Consider the following 24,480-nt stretch of genomic DNA (forward strand, 5'->3'; position numbering starts at 1 on the left):
TCCCTGGTATTTTGCTTTATATTGACTGTTTCTGCTGGACTTTGTGTAAGGGAGATGGAATTTTGTAGAGAATTACATTTTTTATGTTTCTCCAACTTCTTTAATGTTTCTAGATTTCAAAAATCTGTTTCTTATAGTACTTTGTGAAAACTGATGGTTCACAGACGATGTCAAGCTATGGCAGAAACAGAATGGTTCAACTTGGACGATCCATTTCACCCCAAGAATAAATCAGGGACCATCTGGTGGATAAAAGGAGTGACTTTTGGTCCTGTAAATTATTTGCCCCACATCCACAGACCTTTCACTTTTATTGTCACCTTTAATTCATTCATCACTCCTGAGACATGGGCCTCTTCTTCTACTGTTGAGATGAAAGCAAGTGTATTTTATTGAGCACTTACTGTGTGCTAGGTGCCTTTTACTGTCATCTCATTTAGCCCTCATATCAAATAAAATCTGATCTTATCATTGCTATGCAGTGGTAACTCATGGTTGCTGTGATGCTAAACACTGTGACACTGATGTGCCAAATGTGATAATGGTTATCCATGGTGGACAGTGTTTGGTGGAGCTTCCAGATTAAAACAAGCTTGGAAGCAGGAGTGGCAGCTACTTCCAAAATAGCTTGCCTCCGGAAACTCTATGAACAGTGCTCAGGTCTTTAGTTCATAGCGTCACTATGAGTGTCTACAACTCGATGACACTCAACAACAACAATGACAACATAGATAGAGAGAGCTACGTTGGCCTAGTGAAAAGAAAGTTATGGCACCAAGGCCAAGGTGGGTGATTTTTAATCTGCGGCCCTCAGGCCTGGTTCAAATTGATATTTTGTCAAACATTCTTCAAAGTGGTATAGCACTAATCTGTGCATTGCTATCCAGAGGTAACTCGTGGTTGCTCTGATGCTAAACATTGTGACACTGATGTGTCAAATGCGAGAATGGTTACCCATGGTGGACAGTGTTTGGTGGAGCTCCCCGATTAAAACAAGCTTGGAAGCAGGAGTGGCATCCACTTCCAAAATGGCTTGCCTCCGGAAACTCTATGAACAGTGCTCAGGTCTTTCGTTCATAGGGTCGCTATAAGTCGTCTACGACTCGACGGCACTTAACAACAGCAACAACATTATCTCTAAGAGACCCTGGTAATGCAACAGGGCAAGCATTTTTCTGCTAAACAGAAAGCTGACCGTTCAGACTCACCAGCTGTCCCCAGGAGAAGGATATGGCCGTCCACACCTTAAAGACTGACTGCCTCTGAAACCGTGTAAGGCAGTTCTATCCTTCAGGGTCACTAGGAGTCAATGTCAACTGGTAGTAGATTAGTCTCATTTTCCCATTTTATCAATGAGGCCATTGAGTGAGACTCAGAGAGGTGAAGAGGTCAGCCTGAGATCACGCAGGACCCACACCGAGGTCTATGTGACTGCAAAGGGAGGCCTGTTGTCCCACACACCCTGAAGGGGAGCAGTCGCGGAAGGGTTGGACATTGAACTTGAAGGGTTCACATGCTCATAGTAAGTGTAGGACAGGCACCTCATGCTTGTCATGGTACCTCCGGGCACTGAGGAAGCTAGTCTTGACCATTCTCTCTCCGCTCCCTACCCCCACTTCCTACCTCTCTCAGACCTTCCTCTCACCTTTCATTCCCTAAAATAATCCTTGTGTCTCTCTGTTCCAGATTCCACCTGACTTTCACATCCGACTGACCACCAAGTCCTTCCGACCCTTCGTCCCCCGGGTAAGACCTCCCTCTGCCGTTGATGGGTGCAGGCCAAGGCTATGAGACCTCAGAGAACCTTCCACGCTCCTCTTAGCTGTCAGCAATAAGGCCCCAAGCTTAGCTGCAAGCTTTAAGACCTATCCCTTCCAAGCTCCTGTACAGTGCTGTTTGAGTCTACTAGTATTAAAAAACAACAACAAACTAAACGTATACATGCAGAAAAGAAAATTCTCAGATGGTTACCAAGGAGGAAAGCTGGGGGTAGGGGAGTAAAAATCAATCAATAAATAATGGATGTGTATTAAGATGAGTTAAGGGAAAGACAGGAAGAGGTCATCAGCACAACATCACTAGAGAAAGAGAAGAAGTGAAGAGATGCAAAAGAAATACAGACAACAAAGGTCAGTGCTGTAACTTCCCGCCCTGCTTTGTCAGTAATAACAAACTTTAATCCACGAGCAGGGGTACAGGCACCAAAAGGGGAGAGAAGCTCAAGTAACAGAAGCCCAAACTCTGGGTCATGTGGGACCAGAGGGGGTATCTCAACCTCCTACAGAGTGTTGACAGATCCCACAGAATGTGCCCTAGTCAATACACCTAACAGAAGGCTTCCCAGGGACCAGGCACTGTTCTCGGCTCTTTAAAAATATTTTTTAAATGGATGATAAATTCTCACGATAGAAATATGAAAGGCTCAAGAGTGAAGGCCTCCCTCCCACTCCTGTTCCCTAACAGCCCTGTTCCCACCTCAGACTTATCAGAATCATTTAATTGTGCGTATCTTTCTGGTACCATTTGGTGTCACATGAGTAGACGCGTGTCTTGTATCTCTCTTCCTCCATTTGTTGTATATTCTCACCATTTGATATCTTATCCCCCCTCCTTGTTATATCTGGAAAATCAGTCCACATATGAGGTACAGAAGAGCTTCCTCCGTCTTTGATACATGAGTGTCCAAGGTGCTGTTGGAGGGATCAACTCATGGCTTGTCTAGCCAATCCCCATACATAAGCAAGGAGGCTGTTTTCACTCTACCAGAATCAAGGAGAATATCCCTGCAGACAGATCTTTGTTGCTGCTCTAAGTTCTCTGTGTGCATCATCTCATCTAATGCTCACAGAACTCTACCCGTCTTCTCATCCACCCTCCATGTCTTCCCTCTGAGGTGGAACTCAAGAAGGCGGTAGTGTTTAGTGAGGGCAGTTGAGAGTAAAGTCTGAAGATGGAGGGAAAGAAGGACTTCAAGCTCTGCATTTCTTGGGCCGTGTCCTTCTGCAGGGAGCCCTGCAGGCCCTCTCTCCCACTAGAATCCCGTTTAGACCCAACCTGCTGCCGTATTGTCGAATTGTCATATTGTCCTACAGTTCCTTGGTCACATCTTGGCTCCCACGTGCCTTTTGTCTCAAAAAGAGAAGGGAATTCTTACCCCTCCCCCTATAACTGCATCGTAGTAAACCTCCAAGATATCAACTTTTCTCTTCTTCTTAGTAAATCATTTAGCCCATCAATCTTCCAAATTTCTCCCTTGAGATGTGGATTTCATACTTACGTTACCAAGGGAGTATTGCTCCTCCCCCAGTCACCGCTTCCTTCCCCCAAAGGGAATAATAGTCTTCCCTCACAATAAGTTCTGGGTGGGTCTACCTCCGTTAAAACAAAAAATCACTCACATTTTTGAAATGGTGGGATCTAGTTTCATTTTACACAAACATGGTTCCTAACCTCGGTTCACATGGCTATTTGAGTGTGGTAAGGGGCTGGGGAAACATGAGCTCTTACTCATTGATTGCCCTGGGGACGGGAGAGCGAAAAACATTGGCCAGTCTTTCTGGAAAGCGTTGTGGCAATATTTGTCAGAAGTCTTAAATGTTTCCTTGCCCTGTCACTCAGAAATTTCACCTCTAAACATATATTCCCAGTAAGAATGACCCAGGTGGGTGGTCATTATCATGGCAAAACCTTAAAGACAATTTAATGTCCATAGGTCTAGAATAATTAGAGTAGTTACACACACTTCAATATGGTGCCACTCTACAGAAATAAACAGTGCCCGTGTCCTTTCTAAAGTACTCAAGAGCAACGGTGTCTCTCTGGAGACTAAGGTGCACCTGATACAGGCCATGGTCTTTGCAATCACTTGTTATGCATCAGAGAGTTGGACAATGACTAGGGAGGGTAGAAGGAGAATTGATGCCTTTGAGCTGTGGTGCTGGAGAAGAGTACTGAATGTACCATGGACTGCCAAGAAAACAAACAGATTCATCCTAGAGAGGGTTAAACCAGGCTGCTCCTTGGAGGCAAGGATTCTGGGGCTTCGTCTGACATACTTTGGACATGTTGCAAGGAGGGACAGGTCTTTAGAGAGGGACATCATGCTGGGTAGAGTAGAGGGACAGCGCAGGAGGGGAAGACCCTCTATGAGGTAGATTGATTCAGTGACTGGGGTAATCAGGATGGGTGTGTCAGAGGCAATGTGATTGGCACAGGATAGAGCAGAGTTTAGGGCTGTTGTACATAGGGTCACTATGAGTTGCAAACGACTCGACGGCACATACAACAACAACAACAAACAATGTCATAATGGAAAGACATCAGCTATATTGTCAAGAGAGAAAGGCAGGAATACAAAGCATTTTGTGGTGAAAAAAACACCTTCAAAGTATTCTCAGTTTTCTCTCCTTTAGGCCTTTCTCAGCTGGTCTACGTATTTCCTGATTTCAGCATAATCTCCGAATTCTCTCCTCAGTTGGTCAGGCTGTACCCCAATATGAACTTGGAGCTCCAGGGAACTGTGGTGTCTGCCCCACGTCTGAACTTCAGCCCTGGGAACCTGTCCTTGACCCCCCAGATGGAGATGGAGGCCTTTGTGCTCCTACCCAACTCGCTCAAGAAGTCTGTCTTCCGGCTTGGTGTGGTGAGGCTCAGAGTTCTTGCAAATGCTGCTCCCCTTCCCTGAATGCTTGTCCTTTCACTCACCATCTAGCTCATTCCTCCAGAGCTCAGCTTAAATAGCACTTGCTCAGAGAGGTCATCTATAACTTCTCTTCCTTCTGATCTACCTTAAGCCCTGTTTTTGTTGTGTACCTTAGAGTCTGAATCGACCCATAGCTGACCCTCTGGTGGGTTTTCAGAGATAGTTAATTACATGAGAGGAGACTTCCCATCCTTCCTCCGTAGAGCAGCTGGTGGCCTCAAACCAAGTGCCTTTGGGTGTGCAGTGCATCTCCTTGTCACTAGGCCACGAGAGCTTCCTACCTTAGGTCCTAGTCATTGTTTTCTTATAAATTAATCTGGGCTATTCAAATAAAACAAGTTTGGAAGCAGGAGTGGCATCCGCTTCCAAAAAAGCTTGCCTCTGGAAACTCTATGAACTTGGAGAAAAGATGACAGTTTTATGTTCAAGACTTTTGTTCATAGGGTCACTATGGGTCATCTACGACTCTACGGCACTTAACAACAACAACAGCAGCATTCTGGACAAAGAGGTGACTGGGTCCTTGGCCTGTTTGCTCGGCTGTGTGGCACTAACAATTTGTATTCAACTGAGTGGCATCCATTCCCTAAACAACATGTCTCCGGAAACCCTATGAACTTTGATAAATGTCGATAGTTGTAGAGGGGCTTCAGGCCTTTTGTTCATAGGGTCGCTATGAGTCGTGCTCAACTCGAAGGCAATCAACAGCAACTAGCTCAAAGGTTGGCAGTTTGAATCCATCCAGTGCCACCACAGAGGAAGGCCTCACAATTTCTTCCCATCAGATAGTTGTTACCCTTCCTGTCCTCCAGCATTCAGAGCCGTCTCTTTCTCCCTGTTATTTCCAGGCCACTAATGTGTCCGCCATACTGAGCTTCAACAACAGCAGGCTTATCGGGTTCCTGAGGCCAGGAAAGTAAGTCAGCTTCCTAACCACAAGGGGGCACTCACCTGGATTCCACCAGAACTCTCTGAAGCTGGGGGTGGAAGTGTGGGGAAACCCTCGTGCCAGCGGTGGGGGCTCAACATTTGAGGAGAAAACTCATTCTCGTCAGATCAGAACAGACTTCCAGCTGAACCCCTAGTGGTTTTCCAGGCTGTGACTCTCTCAGGAGGAGATTGCCCATCCTTCTCCCATAGAATCACTGGTGGATTCAAAATGCCGAAGGGGCAACACCTTTGGGTTAACAACCCAACTTCCCACCCACAGCCCTTTTTGCCCCATCGGTCCTGCTTACCACAAACTTCCTTTCTACACAACACTCTTTGCTTCCAATCTCTAAAGAATTTATAAACACAACTTTTTTTTCTGATTTATCAATTTTAAATATCTGCTATTGGCTTCCCAAAATGATAAGTGAGAATCTAGTGCTTTGATTGAGTACCACTTCTTCCTTCCACTGGTCTTCCCGGAATCATTGTTTGTCAGTGTTTTGAGCTATTCAGTCACACTGTTCTTTTCAATCCCACCCCTACACCAGTGTAGAATGCCTTCTCTCAGGGACCGTGAATCGCTTAGTCTTCCTAGGAAAGCAGTACTCACATCTCTCAGTCTTCTCTGATTTATTACAGAGTACACTTGGAGCTGAAGGAATCTAACGTCGGAGTATTTAATGTAAGTTATTCCTGGGTTTATTTCTAATATGCCTAGGTATTCGTTAACTTGAGGTCTTGAGAAGAAGAGGAATCTCAGACTACAGAATACATTGTGCTCATGTAAAACCTATACATAGACCAAGAAACTTCTGTCCCAACAGAGCAAGGGAACACTGCATGGTTTAAAATCAGGAAAGACGTGTGCCAGAGCTGTAGCCTTTCTCCATACCAATTCAATTTGCATGATGAGCAAATCATTCAAGAAGCTGGGCTTTGTGAAGAAGAACGTGGCATCAGGATCACATGAAGACTCATTATAATCTGCGTGATGGAGATGACACAAACTTGCTTGCTGAAAAGTGAACAGGACTTGAGGTGCTTGATGCAGAAGATCAGTGACTACAGTCTTCAACATAGATTACATCTCAACATCAAGAAAACAAAAATCTTCACCACTGGGCAAATAGGCAAGATCATAATAGATGGAAAAAAGATTGAAGATGTCAGCAATTTCATCTTAACTGGATCCACCATCAACACCCTTGATACCAGCAGTCAAGATACTAAAATATCCACTGCTTTAGGAAAATTTGCTATCAAGGACTTCTCCAAGGTGCTGAGGAGCAACGATGTCATTTTAAAAACTAAGGTGCAATCGATTCAAGGCATAGTCTTATTATTTCCTATGCATCTAAAAGTTGAACAATGAATAACGATGACAGAAGAGAAATTGGAACCTTTGAGTTACGGTGTTGGAGAAGAGTACTAAACATCCCGCGGGCTGCCAAAAGAACAAGAGATATGTCTTGAAGAAAGTGCAACCAGGGTGCTCTTTGGAGGTAAGATTAGTGAAATTATGTCTCCTCACATACTTTGGAGAACAGCGGTGTCTCTCTGGAGACTAAGGTGCGTCTGATACAAGCCATGGTCTTTGCATTCACTTGTTATGCGCCAGAGAGTTGGACGATGACTAGGGAGGATAGAAGGAGAATTGACGCCTTTGAGCTGTGGTGCTGGAGAAGAGTATTGAGGGCACCATGGACTGCTAAGAAAACAAACAGATTGATCCTGGAGAGGGTTAAACAAGGTTACTCCTTGGAGGCAAGGATTCTGAGGCTTTGTCTGACATACTTTGGTCATGTTGTAAGGAGAGACCGGTCCTTGGAGAGGGACATCATGCTTTGGAAGGTAAAGGGCAGGCACAGGAGGGGAAGGCCCTCTAGGAAGTGGATTGATTCTGTGACTGGGGCAATCGGGATGAGTGTGTCGGAGACAATGAGATTAGCACTGGACAGAGCAGAGTTTAGGGCTGTTGTACATAGGGTCACTATGAGTCGCAAGCGACTTGATGGCACATAACAACAACAACATACTTTGGGCCTGTTTTTAGGAGGGGCCAATCCTTGGGAAAAGCCCTCATGATGGGAAAGGTAGAGGGTCAGTGAAAGAGAAGAGGACCCTTAACAAGATGGATTGACTGGGTGACTGTAACAATCAGATCAAATATCTCAGAGATGAAGAAGACGCCACAGGAGAGGACAAGGTTCAGATCCATTGTTCACAGGGTCACTGTGAGTCGTGGTCGACTTGACAGCACATAACACCAACTAAACAACTGCTCTGGAAGAAAAGCTGGTGTAGGTATTGCTCTGCAGTTTGCTTTTTTGAGCTCTTTAGCTGTGTTAGAAATATACCTCGTCCTCATGTGGGTTTGAGAAGGGCAAGATGGCGCATGTGGTCACACTGCACCCTGTCTTGTTCTCCACCAGGTGGAGCTGTTGGAGGCACTCATTAACTACTACATTATCAACAACCTCTACCCCAAGGTCAATGGTAAGAATTGCTATCATTTTTTTCCAACTCAAGAGAGGACACTACTTTTTGGAGAAAAAGAGAGTACTTGAAGTTGGTAAATAGAGCTCTTCTATTGAGGGAAGAGTCTTAATCAAGTTTCCTCTCTGAGATTCAGTGGCCTCTTGAAATAGGAATGTTAAAGTTGGGGGCCTTTTTACCCCTTGGACTCTAATGAGGGTTGGGGTGGATCTTTAAAAAACAAGCTACTTCCCTATGTAGGAGAAGGTGGCACTCAGGGACATGTTCCCTTCCCCCCCTCAAAACACACACACACACAATCTTGAATAAACAAGTAAACGATTGAAGGACAAATGAATGTAGACACAAGGCAACTCTCTAAATTCACCTTTCCTTTGAATATACATTCCCCACTCTAACTTCTTTGTAAAAAAAAATTAAACATAACACCTATAGCATTAAAACCATTTTTCCATGAGGCCCCATTTCATTTGACTGCCTAGAAAACTAAACAGAGCCACAGGGCAGAGAAAAGACAGTCATTAGCTCCTTACCAAGTATGTGTGTCATCCACACTTGTTACTTCCTCCATATAGGTTGTGTCTGAGGGTTCATGTTCCAGTGTCACCTGCCTGAGTTCAAATCCCAACTCTGCCCCTTTCTAGCTGTGCAGCCTAGAACAAGTTGCTTGGTCTCTCTGTGCCTGAGTTTTCTTACCTATAACATTAGAGGAGTTCATTCTTACCCTTTTGTGAATGAGGACACAATGTGTCAGCCAGAGAACAAACATTGTAGGCATTGTCTCTATCTGCTATGTATTAACACCTCTCTCTCCATCTCCAGAGAAGTTGGCAGAAGGCCTCCCCCTCCCTCTGCTAAAGCAAACTCGGCTCTACGACCTTGCTCTCCACATCCACCAGGTCAGTGGGCTGGGGTGGGGGTAGGGGGTTCTGAGAATTTGGGTGGGGCTTGGCTTACCAGAAGTGAAAGCCATGATTCAGTGGATGGACCCCATTCCAGTCACAAAGCCATTCAGTGTCCTCCAGGACCTCTATGGAGGCAGGAAGTGTTTAACCAGCCCTGTGTCACCACGGCCCCCCACCTCTGTAAGAGGGAAAAGACCCCAGACTCAAATACAGACTAGAGAGACCTTTTTATTAAGCAAAGATAAAAACAAGTCATCACTCAGGATGGAAGTAACAGTCAGCAGGACGTCAACAAATTCTGCCCAATCAGAGCCATAGCTGTCATAGAACAAGACTGTGGTTGGCGGCAGGTGCAATTCATCACTGTAGCAGGTGGGACTATGGAACATGCGAGAGGCCCACATTGGGGATGCATGCACAACTGCAAGCTTTATGATTGGTTCTGGAGGCTTTGACCACTGAGCTTTGTGGCGTCTGGGTAAAACACTTGACCAAGTGACCCTGACTCATTGCCACAAAGAGGCTACAAGACAATACCAACTTTGAATTTAGATCTATTTCTCCATAAATCCTTAAAGGTATTCTAGGCAAATTTCCTTGTAAGTCTGAGAACAAACTTTCCCTTCCCTGGATTTACCCTGGACTAAAGCACATAACTGGCTTAATGGTCAGGAAAAAAAACACACCATTTCTATGTCGTAATTCGTGTTAAGGACTTCCTCGGTGGACTAAGTTTCCACCAATTAAATGCTTCTGAATTTATGGTCTCATATACACTCCCACCATGTGAGTGGCCTAGTGGTAAGAAGCTGCACTGTGATCCCAAAGGCACATGGTTCAAATTCACCAATTGTTCAGAGAGAGGATGGGTAATCTCCTCCCATACGATTTACTGCCTCTGAAAACCTGCTGGACTGTTGACTATAGTTTGGTTCTGACTCAATAGCAAGCAACAATGTGGAACGTTAAATCTGAAAAGACTTCATGACTAACTCATTTTTCAAATCCAGTGACTCCCTGATCTAATAGAGATTGGTTGAACCCTAGACACTATGGCCTGAGTCATCCTTTTGGCTAGAACTGAAGTTGTCCTGTGGTACAACTTTCAGCCAAACAGTAGATAGGTCTATAGAGGGAACAAGGACCTTCAGGAGAACAAACAGTTCTGTCCTGGAGAGGGGGAAACCAAACTGCTCCTTGGAGGCAAGGATTTTGAAGCTCCGTCTCACATACTTTGTGTACATGGCCAGGAGGGGACCAGTCCTTAGAGAAAGACATCATGCTTAGAAGGGTGAAGGGACAGTGCAGGAGAGAAAGACCCCAGATGAGATGGATTGACTCAGTAATTGTGGCAATGGAATTAGATGTGTCAGAGTCAGTGAGACTGGCTCAGGTTAGAGCAGGGTTCAGAGCTGTTGTACACAGGGTCACTATGAGTCACAGGCTACTCAATGGCACATAACAACAACAACAACAACAATATAGAGGGAACATTAACACCAGAGAGGATACTCAGACCTTAGGGCAGTGAACTGTATGAGATCAGAAGGGCAGCATTTTCCCAGGGATAAATCTTTGGAAAGGAGAGGATAGAAGGATGACTAGAAATAAGACCCACAGTGAGGACGTGGGGAGAGGCTGCTACACTGTGGGGATTACAATCACAGTCATAAAACGAAATGGGTAGAACTGGCTGAATGGAATACCAAGCTACTCTGTCAACTTTCACTCAAATACTCAAATCACAATAAAAGCCATATACATATTGTGGCGGTGGTACGCCATCACGTTGGAACCATCCAGTGAGTTGAGAGGCAGTGAATTACATGGGAGGAGACTGCCTGTCCTCCTTGAGAAGCAACTGGTGGATTTAAACCCTGTGGCTTTGGGATTGCAACACGGCTTCCTACCACGAGGCCACAAGAGCTCTCATAGATATTAAGCAGGGGAAGGAGGAAAATCTAGCAAATCCTAGGGGGGACTGTATAACAAAGAAAGATTTTTTTTTTCTATTTTGAAGAGAAAAGTGAACTGAGGGGGAGGAGTGGGCAGGGAGAAAAGTGCAACAATGAATGAATGGAAATTCAAGTTTTCTACAAACTTTCATGAAAATCTCAATTTTAAAAATGTTTGGGATTTTTTTTTTCTGGAGAAGGAGGGACAATCTCCTTCTGTACCTGTCAGATCCTATTTGATGGGATACACACACAAAAAAGAATAAAAAAATAATTTTTTAAATTTTTTTTCAATTTTAAGTGGAGGAGCTTTGTTATAAATATGTTTGATGTACCTTCCCATTCTAAACAAATAACATAGCCATATCATTGACATTTTTAAAAAATTATCCATAAACTTTCTTACTGCCTTGTTGTGACCACGGTTTAAATGTTAATGCACTTTCGTTCTAAGCTTTCTTTTCCTCTTTCTTCTCCCTGACACTTAAAAGTTTTGTCTCATTAGAGAGTTGCTCATACTTGTGTCTTTCTTTTCTATTTTAAAGTTAACGCCATCCCTCGGGCCTTGTTGTAACTTAGTCTCATCGCCTGCTGTGCCAGGCAGCTGTGTGCTATCCCATCCAAGGAATGAGCCATAATTCACACAACTAGTTCAGTACCAAGGAATGTGTCTGAGCGTTCACTCGTCGGGGGTCCATCTGTGCCCTCCTCTTTCTAGTACAACATCTGGAAGGCGGGACACGGCTTGGTGGAATGTGAGCACCAAAGGAGTTGGTACATTGTGCCTGGTATACAGGCAGCATCCATAAATAAAGACCGTGAAAGAGAAAAAAAGACAGCAGAGTGGGTGGGAGGGTTGAAATACTGACCAAATGTTAGATATACTTGGATAAGAGACCCTTTTGGACCCACTGAGACTCAGTATCTGTCTTGGTTCCCTAGGGCTGCTTTAACAATGTACAATGAATTGTTGTTGTTGTTGTTGTTGTTGTTGTGTGCTGTCAAGTCAACACCCATACTTGCCCCTCTAGCAGGTTTTCAGAGGCAGTAAATCACATGGGACAAGACTGCCCGTCCTTCTCCCACAGAGCAGCTAGTGGATTTGAACCACGTATCTTGACTGGGGTAATCCGGATGGGTGTGTCAGAGGCGGTGCGGTTGGCGCAGGATAGAGCAGGGTTTAGGGCTGTTGTGCATAGGGTCGCTATGAGTTGGAAACGACTCGACGGCACATAACAACAACAACATCTTTGGGATTGCAGTGCAGCTTCTTACCACTAAGCCACCAGTGCTCCCTTACAATGAACTGAGTGGCTTAAAAGAGATTCATTGTTTTGTGGATAAATGAGACTATGGAGGCTAAACCCATTGCTGTTGACCCTGTAGGTCAGAGCAGAACTGCCCCTCAAGGTTTCCAACACTGTGATCTTTAGGGAAGCTGACTGCCATGTCTTTCTAAGAGCAGTTGGTAACTTCAAACCCCCAACCTTTTGGTGAGTATACAGACACTTAACCACTTGTGCCATTGGGACTCCTTTAAAATCAGGATGTTGGCCATGTTGGTTCCTTCTGGGGGCTCAGAGAGATGATGATGATGATGATGATGATGATGATGATGATGGTGGTGATGATGGTTTGTGTATGTGTACCATCAAATCGGATCTGACTAGTACAGAAGGAGCTTGTTCCTCCTTCTCCAGCAGAGCATCTGGTGGTTTCGAACCGCACACCTCCGGGATTGCAGTGCAGCTTCTTGTCACTAGGACACCAGAGCTCCCTTCAGAGATAGATTTTATTCTGTGCCTTTCTTCTAAGTTCTGCTGATGGTTTGCAACCCTTGGCATTCCTTGGCTTGTGATGCAGCTTCCAATCTCTGCCACTGTCTTTCCATACCTCTCTTCCCTCTGCCTCTCTCCATGCCTCTTCTCTCTTACAAAAACCCCTTTTATATTGGATTAGGACCTCGGATTAACTGATAACCTCAACTTCAATGACCCTGTTTCTAAACAAAGTCACCTTCATCTGCAGGACCCAGCAGTTAGGACTTCAACCCATCTTCTGGAGAGACAGCTAGATCCTTGACAACACTCAGCTACTATTGAGGGTTACAAGTAGTGTCAGACAGATCAGAGATTGAAGCAAAAGTTGAATGAAAATTCACTCTGCTGGCCTCAGTTTCCTCCTCTTTAAAAGGTGTTGTAGCCCCAACTTCTCTGGGCTCTTGTCAAGAGAAGAAGATAAGTATCAATGCTTCTAAACACAATGTTAGGAGGATTAGAAATGTCTGGGAGATTTATTCTATATTATTATATATTAACATAGTCATTAGAATCTTCAGGTCAACTCTGTCCATTGGTCGGACTGTCTAAGGGCATAGAACACTGTAGGAAAGGGTTCAATTCACCAAAGTTAGAACTGAAGCCATTCTGAGTGATGGAAACTTAACAGCAGGTAGGAGGATGCAGCCCAGAAGCACACAATTTTGTGTTATTCACTAAAGAGAGAAAATTTAGGTGACACAGGGACATTTATGAGTCCTGCCAGGAAGCAGCAGCTTGGGAAATGACAGATAAATTGCTACCTTGGCGAAGGTGGCTGGCAAAAGCTTTGCCTTATGGAGAGCTTGGGGAGTGAAGCACTCTCTCGATTTATGCACTGACCTGGTTTCTGCAGAGCTTGTATTTCCCAAGAACGAGCCTCCTTTTTCATTTGTGAAGCATCTTTTTGGAGTTGAGGCTGCTCCTCACCATCCTGTCCTGTCCTGTCTCTCTCGTAGGACTTCCTGTGGTTGGGTGCCAACGTCCAGTACATGAGAGACTGAGCACAAAGAGGAAGGCTTGTCAGCGGAGTGTGGGGCCATGGCTGGGCCTGGGACGCTGCATTTTCAGATGCATTCGCACATTTCTGGAGATCCGGAGGATGAAGACTCATCAGTTCTCAGCTCCAAGAACAAGATCCTGCCTGGCTCCTGCCCCTATGGTCCAATTTCCCCACCAGAGGCACTCATGCCCTCTCTGGGTTGGACTTTCCTCCACCAGAGTGGACCAGCCTCCCCCACCTCCTCTAATCCCCTAGGGGCCAACCACTGCATTTTCATTCATGGTCTGATCCCAATGCTAACATTATAAGTAAGTTTTTCTAGTAGATTCTTATAAATATTTATGGAATGGTTTGATGTAAAAACCACCCAGTACATGTGGTGAATTTCTTCCCTGATTTTTTTTATTTTTTTTCTTCCCTGATTTTATGGATTGAATTGTATCTCCCAAAAATGTGTGTTATAAATCTTACCTTCTACACCTAAGGACAGACGATCAGACAGGGTTTCATCCTGTTGTACCTGGGTTTACACAACTAGGAACCAACTGGACAATACAATACCTAACCACATACTTGTAGTTATAATCCATTCGAGAATGAAATTGTCTGTTATATTAATGAGGTTATATTGGTGTAAAATTATGCTTACTTAGTCCTTGTTGAGATCTAAGAGGAGCAGGCTAGGTACTAAAATAAGAAAGTACAAATGAGGAAAGAGAAGCTGAAAGGAACAAGAGTTTTCCCCAGTGTGGACTGAGAGACTCCCTTGCCTTCGAGTTTGGATCCTTTAGCATCCTAAACAGTAAGAAAATAAACATCTGTTCTGTAAAGCCACCCTCTTGCGGTATTTATCACCGTTACAGCAGCACTGGAGAGCAAGGCAACTTCTTACCCCACTTCTAGGCTAAGTGGGTCTTTGGATACACAGCCCTGTTGGTGGTCTTCCAAGCTCGAACCTGCTCATACTCTCCGGATCAACACCCACTGCAGCGGAAACATCAGGGAGAGAGCAAGTGTCCCGCGTTGGACCTGGTGTGGCTGCCTCCCTCTGTCCGGCCCTTTTACTATGTGAGTCTGCAGGTTCAATCTGGATTAGTCTATGCCCCCCTCCCTTGTTTCTCTCCCTGTGAAGACATTGGAGCCAAGGGCCTCTCCTGGCATGAACTCAGCCTTCTGCTGCTCTCTTCACTGAAGCGGGTATAAATTAGGAGGAAATGTATCCTTCTAGGTTTCTAGTTCAACCCAAATGAAAAGCTCATCCAACTGATGTTTATGAGCCCAGAGCCCAGAGGAAAAAGTCATGGTTTCTAATTACTGAACAATGAGCCCTTTGATCAGACTTAATAAAGAGTCATTGCCAAGTTATGTAGTTGGGCCCCTGGGGACTGCGGATCCGAAGTCTTGTTCAGTAATTTTTTTTTTAAGTGTGTTAATGAGCAGATGGATGGAGCTTCTGGCTAGTAGATAATTCTTGGAGAATAGACCCATTTACTCTGTGTGTGACAGAGAAGGCGTCCAAGATGGGACGATGCCTTGTTCCCCAGCTGGTGACAGAGAATCTGTGGTTCACCCGTCTCCTTCCTCTTCGCATGTGTTCAATGTCCAGTGTCACCATCCATTTGTGTGGCAGACGAGTTCAGGACCAGGCCTGGTCCAGTACTTGATTAGGAGTTGAATACATAAACATGTGTGCTGCTCGGGGACTCCCTGTTAAGATTAAGGAGCCAGTTTTTACGGTGTTACTGGCTTCAGGTCACTAGGAATCCCTTTTGTCCAGTGGAGACACTAACCTTCCATCCAAAAGAATTCTAAATCATTTAGGTGGAATCTCTCCCCTGAAGGTGGTGGAGCATCACTCCTTATCCCTTAAGTGTGAGCTCTATTTAATGGCTTGCTTCCAAGGAGTTGTTGTTGTTGTTGTTCAGTACCAATGAGTCGGAACCAACCCACAACTGATGACCCTCTGGCAGGTTTTCAGAGGCAGTTAACCACACAGGAGGAGATTGCCCATCCTTCTCCCACGGAGCAGCTAGTGGATTCAAACCACACGCCTTTGGAATGCAGTGCAGTTTCTTACCACAAGGCGACCAGAGCTTCAAAAGAATACAGTATGCAAAAGAGGGATGGAGGAAGTTACTTTACCATGGAGAAAACAGGCAAGCACCACGTTAGCCAGGGGGTTCTTGTTGACATCTTTGGTGATAATTTGTTGATGTGCCCTAAATATTTAGAGGGTGATACTGTCCCTCCTCCAAACCCTGTATGCAGTCTGACCATGACACAGGTAGCAGGCAAACTCAAATTGAAGGATAGTCTACAAAACATTTGACCAGCAACCCTTAGAACAGACATGGTCCTCAAAAAACAAGATGACCAGCTTGTGGAAAACTGACAGATTCTATGGGACAAGTCTCTCCTGTCAGATGGGGTTATTGAAAGTTAACTTGATACACAACAGAAGCAGAATCTACTTATTAGATGTTAGCATCCCCTTCCAGAGTTAATTTTGTGTCACAGATATAGGATGAGCGTTGAGGTATCCCCTTTGCTATTTCCTGCCGCAGGACAGAATTCTCTTTGCTTCTCTGATACATGATGGGTGATTGGTGGAGGGCAGTAGTTAATGAGAGGTATTTGGATGTAGTGACTGGAGAATTAAAGTTTCCGTCAGAGAAACACGTACCACAACACAGATGCCTCACACAGTTAACAACAACAGAGCTGTTCCCAGAGCTCTGCTGGCCAGGCTCCCACAGACTGCTCCTGACAGCATGCAGGGCTCTGTAAATGTCCCTCCCTCTGGAGAGCATTATGCTGAGTGAACTAAGTCAGATAAGGATAAATATTGTATAAAATCGTTATTGTAGAATGAGTATAAGGACCCAGGACGTGGGAGAGGCTGGAAACAGAGGGCTATGGATGTGCAGCGGGGGCAGGGGGGATTAATCATTGGGTTGTACAATTTGATGGGTTGAGGGGGTGAGGGAAAGGGAAAGAATTTGTTCAAATTTGTATTTTAATTTTGTAAATAAACTAGTAGAAAAATAATTTTTTTAAATGTCCCTCCCTGACCTACGAAGTTAGAGCACCAGCCTCAGTCCTGGCCACCCCCACTCCCAACATCCTCTCCCGCGGGGATGTTAGCCACCCCCCCCCCAAGACTTTGAAGACCATCACTGGTTGCAATGACTCCTGTGTTCACATCTGCAGCCCAGGCCTCTCCTCTGAGATGCTCACCTGCCCCCTAACTACAGGCATGATGTCTCCCGTGAGCTGCCAGGGCTGTGTGTCAGTGAGTTCTGGAAAGGCAACCGAGGAGTTTCCCTGGAACCTGGGGCATAAATCCTCCCCACCCCCAGCACAGCCACCTGGGTCTGCCAGCCTCCCCTCGCTCACAGAGGAACGCAGGCAGTAAAACAAGGCACAGCAGCCAGCGACTTTATGGGCCAGAAGAAAACAATTTCTCACCTGGGGCCAGTAAAGAATCTCAGGCCCGACCTTTCCCTTAGCGAAGGCTTTCCTCCGCCTCAAGCGATCTCAAGGGGGCCCTACCACAGACAAATGGGCAGAATCCCAGGCCCGGACGGGCTGTTTTTAAAAACGTGCTCTGACCTGAGACCGTCTCCTCTTGGAATGGCGACCTGGCTTTGTGAGGATATGATGCTGATGGGTAATCAGAAGCTCTCCCTGCCTCCTCCAGCCTCCAAAAATCACCACTTACTTCCAGTCCCTCTTTCCCGCGGCTCGTTTTCTAGACTTGAGGTTCAATCACGAGTGTCTTTCTCCCCTGAGAATTCCGTCTGGCCAGTGTCTTCATAATACGGATTTCTTTTGCATCAGAGCATTATAGTGATTGTTGTTGTGTGCTGTCCAGTCGGAACTGACTCGTCGCTGACCCTCGATTGGATTTTTAGAGGCTGCAAATCCCATGGGAGGAGATTTCCTGTCTTTCTCCCAAGAAGGGGCTAGTGGATTTGAACCATACGCTTTGGGTTGACAACGCAATTCCTCGCCACTGTGCTGCCAGATGGAGGATAGAAGGAGAATTGATGCCTTTGAGCTGTGGTGCTGGAGAAGAGTATTGAATGTTCCATGAACTGCCAAGAAAACACACAGATTCATCCTGGAAAGGGTTAAACTGGGTGGCTCCTCGGAGGCAAGGATTCTGAGGCTCCGTCTAACATACTTTGGACATGTTGTAAGGAGAGACCGGTCCTTGGAGAGGGACATCATGCTTGGGAGGGTGGAGGGACGGTGCAGGAGGGGAAGGCCCTCTATGAGGTGGATTGATTCAGTGACTGGGATAATCGGGATGGGAGTATCAGAGACAGTGCGACTGGCACAGGACAGAGCAGACTTTAGGGCTGTCGGCACATAACAACAACAACAACAATGCTGCCAGAGCTCCCTTTGAGTCTTTGTGGAGTGGCTAAATGAAAAAGGCAGCATCACAGTGTGTGCAAAAAGGTAGAGTAATTGGAATATTAGTCCACAGCAAGCAAGACTATAATGGGTGCAACCATTTCTGAAGACTGATTCGCAATAGCTTCAGAAGCTGAGCCTTCATATGTCCCCATGACCCAACAATTCCATTCTTCAGTATCTACCCAATAGAAATGTCTACTTATCTTCCGCAGAAGACATACACTGGAATGCTCCTAAAAACCTCCCTTTCTAATAAGCCCACACTATATACAAACCCAATGTCCTCAGCAATCTCATTCACTTACCATCACCAGTCAGAACCAACTCATAGCTGACCCTCCAGTGGGTCTTCAGAAGCTGTAAACTGCATAGGAAGGGACTGCCCATCTTTCTCAACACAGCTAGTGGATGCATAAATAATACAATATTAAACAACAATGTGTGCCAAGAAACTACATCTAACAACAGCATGATGATTCTTGCAAATATATATTAAATGAGACCAGTTTGGCACAAAGGGTACCTACTGTGTGATTCTGTTTATAGCAAGTTCAAAAAGACAGGCAAAGCCAATTCAACAAGAGCAAAGTCAAGGGTGGTCAAGCTATGAGGAAGGTCGTTGTTATGCGACAGCCAGTGGGTTCTAACTTCTAGCAACCCTGCATACAACAGAATGAAACAGCCCCATGTCCTGTGACATCTTCACAGTCACTGCCATGTCTGAGTCCATTGTTGAAGCCACTAAGTCAATCCACCTTGTCAAGGGTCTTCCTTTTTCTCACTGAATCCTCTGCTTCATCAAACATGATATCCATCTCCAGAGACTCATTCCTCCTAATCCATCCACACGCACACTATAAAATCTCACCATCTGAGCTTCTCCGGGGCAGTTTGGAGGTACTTCTTCCAGGACAGATTTGTTCACTCTTCTGGAAACCTGCGGAAGAGAGGAGTAAATGCAAAAGGACGTGAGGGAGGACTCTTGGGATTTTGGCAATGTTCTATTTCTTGAGCTATGTGCTACTTACATGAAGGAGTTCACTTTGTTAATTCCTTTCAACAAACGTTAGGATAGTCTCTCTGAATGTATGAGATTTCTTATGGTGTCTTAGGTTCACAGTAAGCTAGGTTCCATTTGCCAGTTTTACTCATCTGAATAGACCCAGATATGCTCTGTACTGGCTGTTGATTGCAGTATTGTTTATAATCACAAAATAATAAAGAAAACTGAAAGAGCTGTAGGAGATGCATCAGAGATGGTGAGACTGGTTGAGGACAAGGCTATTATTGTTCATAGGGTTGCTATGAGCTGTAGTCGACTTGAGGGCACATAACAGCATGCACTTGTGAAAAGAATACTATACAGCATTATTGTCATTGTAGAACGTTATTGTCGAATGAGGCAGCCCCAGGAACACCTAGAAGAGAGAAGAAAAAGAAAAAAGAAAGTTATTGTCATTTAGTAGAAAGGTATTGCTGCAGCTGCTGCTGCTGCTGCTGTTGTTGTTATGTGCTCTCGAATCAGCTAGTACTCACAGCGATTCTATTGAGACATAGGTTCAGGAACATGCGGGTCATATCTGTCTTTATTAATTTTGTACACTAGATGTTGTTGATGGGGACAGTGCGCCCTTGTAGAATTAAGAGAATTCAGACTTGGCCTTCCTCATACAGTACACATTCTCCCCCCGCCTTTTCTTTTGTCTTGCTGTGTATCGTTGAATCAGATCCAGGAAGAGATTGCCCCTCCTTCTCCAGCGAAGCATTCTTTTTACCTCCGGCTTCTTGACTGACGTGCTCAGCATACAGACTTACAGGTATGGAAAAAGGATACAACCCTGACACACACCTTTCCTAATTTTAATCTATGCAGTGTTCCCTTGTTCTGTTCAGACAACTGCTGCTTGGTCTGTGTTTCGTTTCGCAAGACCACAGTTAACTGCCTTGGGATCCCCATTTTTCTCAATGATAACTATCATTTGTTATGATCCACACAGCCAAATGCCTTCGCATAGTCAATAAAACACAAATATCTTCCCGGTATTTTCTGCTTTCAGCCAAGTTCCATTTGACACCAGTAATCATATTCCTTTGGAAGCAGGAGTGGCATCCACTTCCTAAATTCCGGAAACTATATGAACTTTGATAAATGTCAATAGTTGTAGAGGGCCTTCGGGCCTTCTGTTCATAGGGTCGCTATGAGTCATGCTCGACTTGCAGACAATCAACAACACAACAATAATGTTCCTAGTGTCACAGTCTCTTCTGAATCCAGTTGAAATTTTTGGCAGTTCCCTGTTGGTAAATTGCTCCAGTCATTTTTTAATTATCTTCAACAGTATTTTACTTGCATACAGAGCAGCTGGTGACCTCGAACACAAGTTCCTGGCACTAGGCCACCAGAGCTCCATGATATTATTGATATCGTTAGATAACCAGGAGCCCACATTTGGTTGGATCTCCCCCCTTCTTTTATGGTAACAAGTACAGAGCTCTTCCAGACTAGGTAACTGTCTTCCCAATTTCTTGCCATAGGCTAGTTAGTGAGCACACCTAGGGCGGCATCTGTTTGCTAGAACAATTTAATTGGTACTGCATCAATTTTTGGGTCCTTCTTTCTTGTCAATGCCTATGGTGCAGTTTTAATACCTCCAGTACCACTGGTTCTGGATCATATGCTACTTTCTGAAATGATTCCGGGTCAGTGACTCTGTATTATCTTCTGGTGAGATAATGTCTGTAAGTTGCTGCGTCTGTAGTAAAACCGAAAAACCAAACCCATCATCATCAAGTTACTTTTAACTTATGGCAACCCTCTAGCCAGTGTCTCAGACTGTAAATATGCAAAGGAGACTGTTGTTGTTGTCATGTGCCGTCGAGTTGCTTGTGACTCGTAACGACCCTATGTACAAGAGCCCTAAACGCTGCTCTATCTTGTGCCAACCTCGCTGTCTCCGTCACACTCCTTCCCACAACCCGAATCACAGAATCGATCCATCTCATCAAGGGTCTTCCTCTCCTGTGCCATCCCTGCACTCCAGTTAAGATCTGTACAGTGTTGCCATACTCATTTACCCTCTTGGAAATGCAATTGGGGCCGTCCTATACTCTGTTCTGTAGAGTCACTGTGAGTTGATATAGACTCAGTGGCAAAGGACTTTGCTTCTATTTTGATATTATTGTTACTTACACACTTCACGTCATCAGGCTTCTCTTCTGCATCCCTACCTAGAATCCTACTAGTTGTCTTCTTTCAATCAATTCATTTCTTCTTTCCCCTAAAAGAAAGCATCCACCTATCTTCACCATAAATAACCAAACACTACCTCCTTGTAGATGAAGAAGAGATTGAGATTGTAACAATTTCAGCTTGATCAATTTCACATCAATCCTCTTGCCACCTGCAGACAGGAAATCAAAAGGCTAATAGTATTGGGGAAAGTCTGTTGTCAGGGACCTCTCTAGAGTACTGAAGAGCAATGATGTCAGTCTAGAGACTAAGGTGTACCTGCGACAGGCCATGGTCTTCACAGTTGCTTGCTATGCATCAGAGAGCTGGACAATGACTTAAAATGATAGAAGCAGAATTGATGCCTTTGAGATATGGTGCTAGAGCAGAATGTTGAGCATACCATGGGCTGCCAGAACAAACATGTCTGTCCTGGAGATGGTGAAATTAGGCTCTTCCCTGGAGGCTAGGATTTTGAAGCTCTGTGTCATGTACTTTGGGCCTACGGCCAAGAGGAACCAGTGCTTGGAGAAGAACATCTTGCTTGGAAGGACAGAGGGACAGCACAGGAGAGGAAGACTCGGGATGAAATGGATTGACTGACTCAGTCACTGCAGAAATGGGATTAGGTCTGTCGGAGATGATGGGATTGGCTCAGGTTAGGGCAGAGTTCAGAGCTGTTGTACGTAGGGTTTGGCAGCACATAACAACAGCAACACCTCCTTGTTCCAAGTTCCCACCACTTTCCTAGTTAACAGCACTTCTTTTCATTTGTCAACTGGGCCTGTGGCATTGTGAAATGCTGTTTAAATATTTTCTTATCTAACTTCTGCGTTTCATGTCTAACCTTCCTAAGTAGATTATAATTTCCTTGAGGGCAGGAAACAGATATTATATGCCTTTGTTCATTGCAGAACTGAATCAACCACTTAATATGTATCTGGTGATTTGATTCGAAGTCTCTTGTCACTTAACTTAATGCACCATTCTCTCCCTGTTATGGGCTGCCGTAGGCCCTGATTACACTGCTTTTCCAATTTACAGGTGCCTGTTCATTATGTCCAGATCCTTGTCTCTGCTTGAACTACGCATGCTCAGGTTCCCTGCTGCTCACTTTCATAGCCTTCCTGTTTAGTTTGCTGTGTCCTCCCCACAACAGGAGTTCCTCCTTCCATCACTCTTTCTTGAGTGTTCCGAATCTCTTGCCACCACTTCTCCATCAGTTTATCAGACTATTATGGCCTTTATGTTCAGATGGCACTGGAAGCCAAGCTACTGGTATTTCAAAACCCAGCAGGGTCACCACAGTGATTCCAGATTAAGAAAGACTAGAAAGAAAGACCTGGAAACTCACTTCCAAAAAACTAACCACCAGTTTGCCACTGAGTTTATTCTAACCCACTGTGACCTCCAATTGTGTCCAAGTATGACTGTGCTCTATAGAGTTTTCAATGGCTGATTTTTTAGGGGGTAGAGGAGTAGGTCAGCACTTCTGTCTTACAAGGTGCCTCTAGGTATACTCAAACGTACAACTTTTTGGTTAGCAGCCAAGCATGATAACTATTAGCAGTTGGATAGTAACTAAATAATTTTGAGACAAAAACACAGGAGAGTTAAAGGTAAGGTTGAAATCATAGAATGTCTTCCAGTTTCAGCTGGACCTTATCAAACTATTAGAACACGGCCTGAGCCCATTTAAGATAAAAAATAAGCACGAGGTCAAAAGCTAGTCCGCCTAATTCATATTTTAGACATGTGGGAGTTTGTGACATCAGGATCAGCTGATTGGAATGGGAACATCCAGGAACATCATTCTATTGGTCCAAACACCACTCACCTGCTTTGCATAAAGGAGGAAGAAGACTGGCTACATAAGCTCATGATCCCAGTAGCCCAACATCCCCTCCAGTCCATTGCCTTCCTCTCTGATTCAGACCCATTCCTTTCTCTGGAACGTACTTCCACTTAACTCTTCTTTTACCTCCACTCTCGTCTCCTCACCTTTCTCAGCACGAGAAAGCTGAGGAGCTGTTCCAGTCTCTGAGACTATAGCACTGAACCACAGATCTCTTACGAGCCACGGAAGTTGCTCTACCTCCCTGGTGCCTTCGTGGCAGCACCGACCTTCCTTCCCTGTTGTCTCTCAGGTGGCCCTGCTCTTTGACCAGGCAAGGGAGGCCGAGGTCAGGACACTCACTGCATGCTCACATTAACCGCAGGCACCATCCAAGGTTTCTCTTCCAAAAATTCTCACTCCATTGTTGTCAGGTCAGAGTCAGCATGGACCCAGGCCCACCACCCCCAATTGCCCTCGGGTTTCTGAAGCTGTAAATCACACAGAAGACAATAGTCCCTTTTTCTCTCCTGGAGCTCCTGGTGAATTCCAGCCACTAGAGAGCCATGGTCTTTGGTCTGGCACCATGACTCCCTATGACCACACCCCTGGGGCCCCCTTAGCCAATAAAAGTCCTATAGATCACAATAGACTATTGCTCAATACAGTCCTGAAAGCTGAGGCTGGAAACCACGCAAATATACAGTGGCCACAACAATGGACTCTTGAATACAGTAGGAGCTGATGCCATGGGAACCAGCACCAACAACATAAAGTCTACCCATCAAAGATCCCGGAGAGCAAGGAAACAAGAGAGGGCCAACGGGTCTACACGCTAGCGATGGTCAAGGACAACTAACCCAAATCCAAACCCAGTGCCACCAAGCACATTCTGACTTCGAGAGGCTCCGTGTGTTACAGAGAACTGAGCTCTCCAGGGGTTTTCTCTGATTGTAATCTTCACAGAAGCAGGTCTTTATTCTGTGATGTCGTCATGTGGATTTGAACTGCCAACCTTACAGTTAGCAGGCAAGCACAAATGATTTGTGCTATTCCAACACCTTCATCAAGAACCAAGGACCATAGGGATGCTAAGATAACTCTCTCTGTCTCTTTCTCTCTCACACATTGTTTTCAAGTCAGAACCAACTCATACCTTACCCTCCAGCAGATTTCAGAAG

At 45.0% G+C, this 24,480-nt stretch overlaps 1 protein-coding gene across 1 annotated transcript in view; it reads left to right on the forward strand.

The window, feature by feature from the left end:
• Positions 1–13,812, forward strand: part of LBP (lipopolysaccharide binding protein) — a 35,607-nt gene extending 21,795 nt beyond the window's left edge. The window contains exons 9-15 of the mRNA XM_006881711.1: positions 1,687–1,746; positions 4,475–4,642; positions 5,551–5,618; positions 6,275–6,317; positions 8,068–8,131; positions 8,954–9,030; positions 13,768–13,812. Of these exons, the coding sequence (XP_006881773.1) occupies positions 1,687–1,746; positions 4,475–4,642; positions 5,551–5,618; positions 6,275–6,317; positions 8,068–8,131; positions 8,954–9,030; positions 13,768–13,812 (525 nt within the window). The remainder of the gene's footprint in view (positions 1–1,686; positions 1,747–4,474; positions 4,643–5,550; positions 5,619–6,274; positions 6,318–8,067; positions 8,132–8,953; positions 9,031–13,767) is intronic.
• Positions 13,813–24,480: the final 10,668 nt, after the last annotated feature.

Source organism: Elephantulus edwardii, unplaced genomic scaffold (assembly GCF_000299155.1).
Source record: "Elephantulus edwardii isolate Elephantulus edwardi_28Jun2011 unplaced genomic scaffold, EleEdw1.0 scaffold00015, whole genome shotgun sequence".
Lineage (NCBI taxonomy): Eukaryota > Metazoa > Chordata > Mammalia > Macroscelidea > Macroscelididae > Elephantulus > Elephantulus edwardii.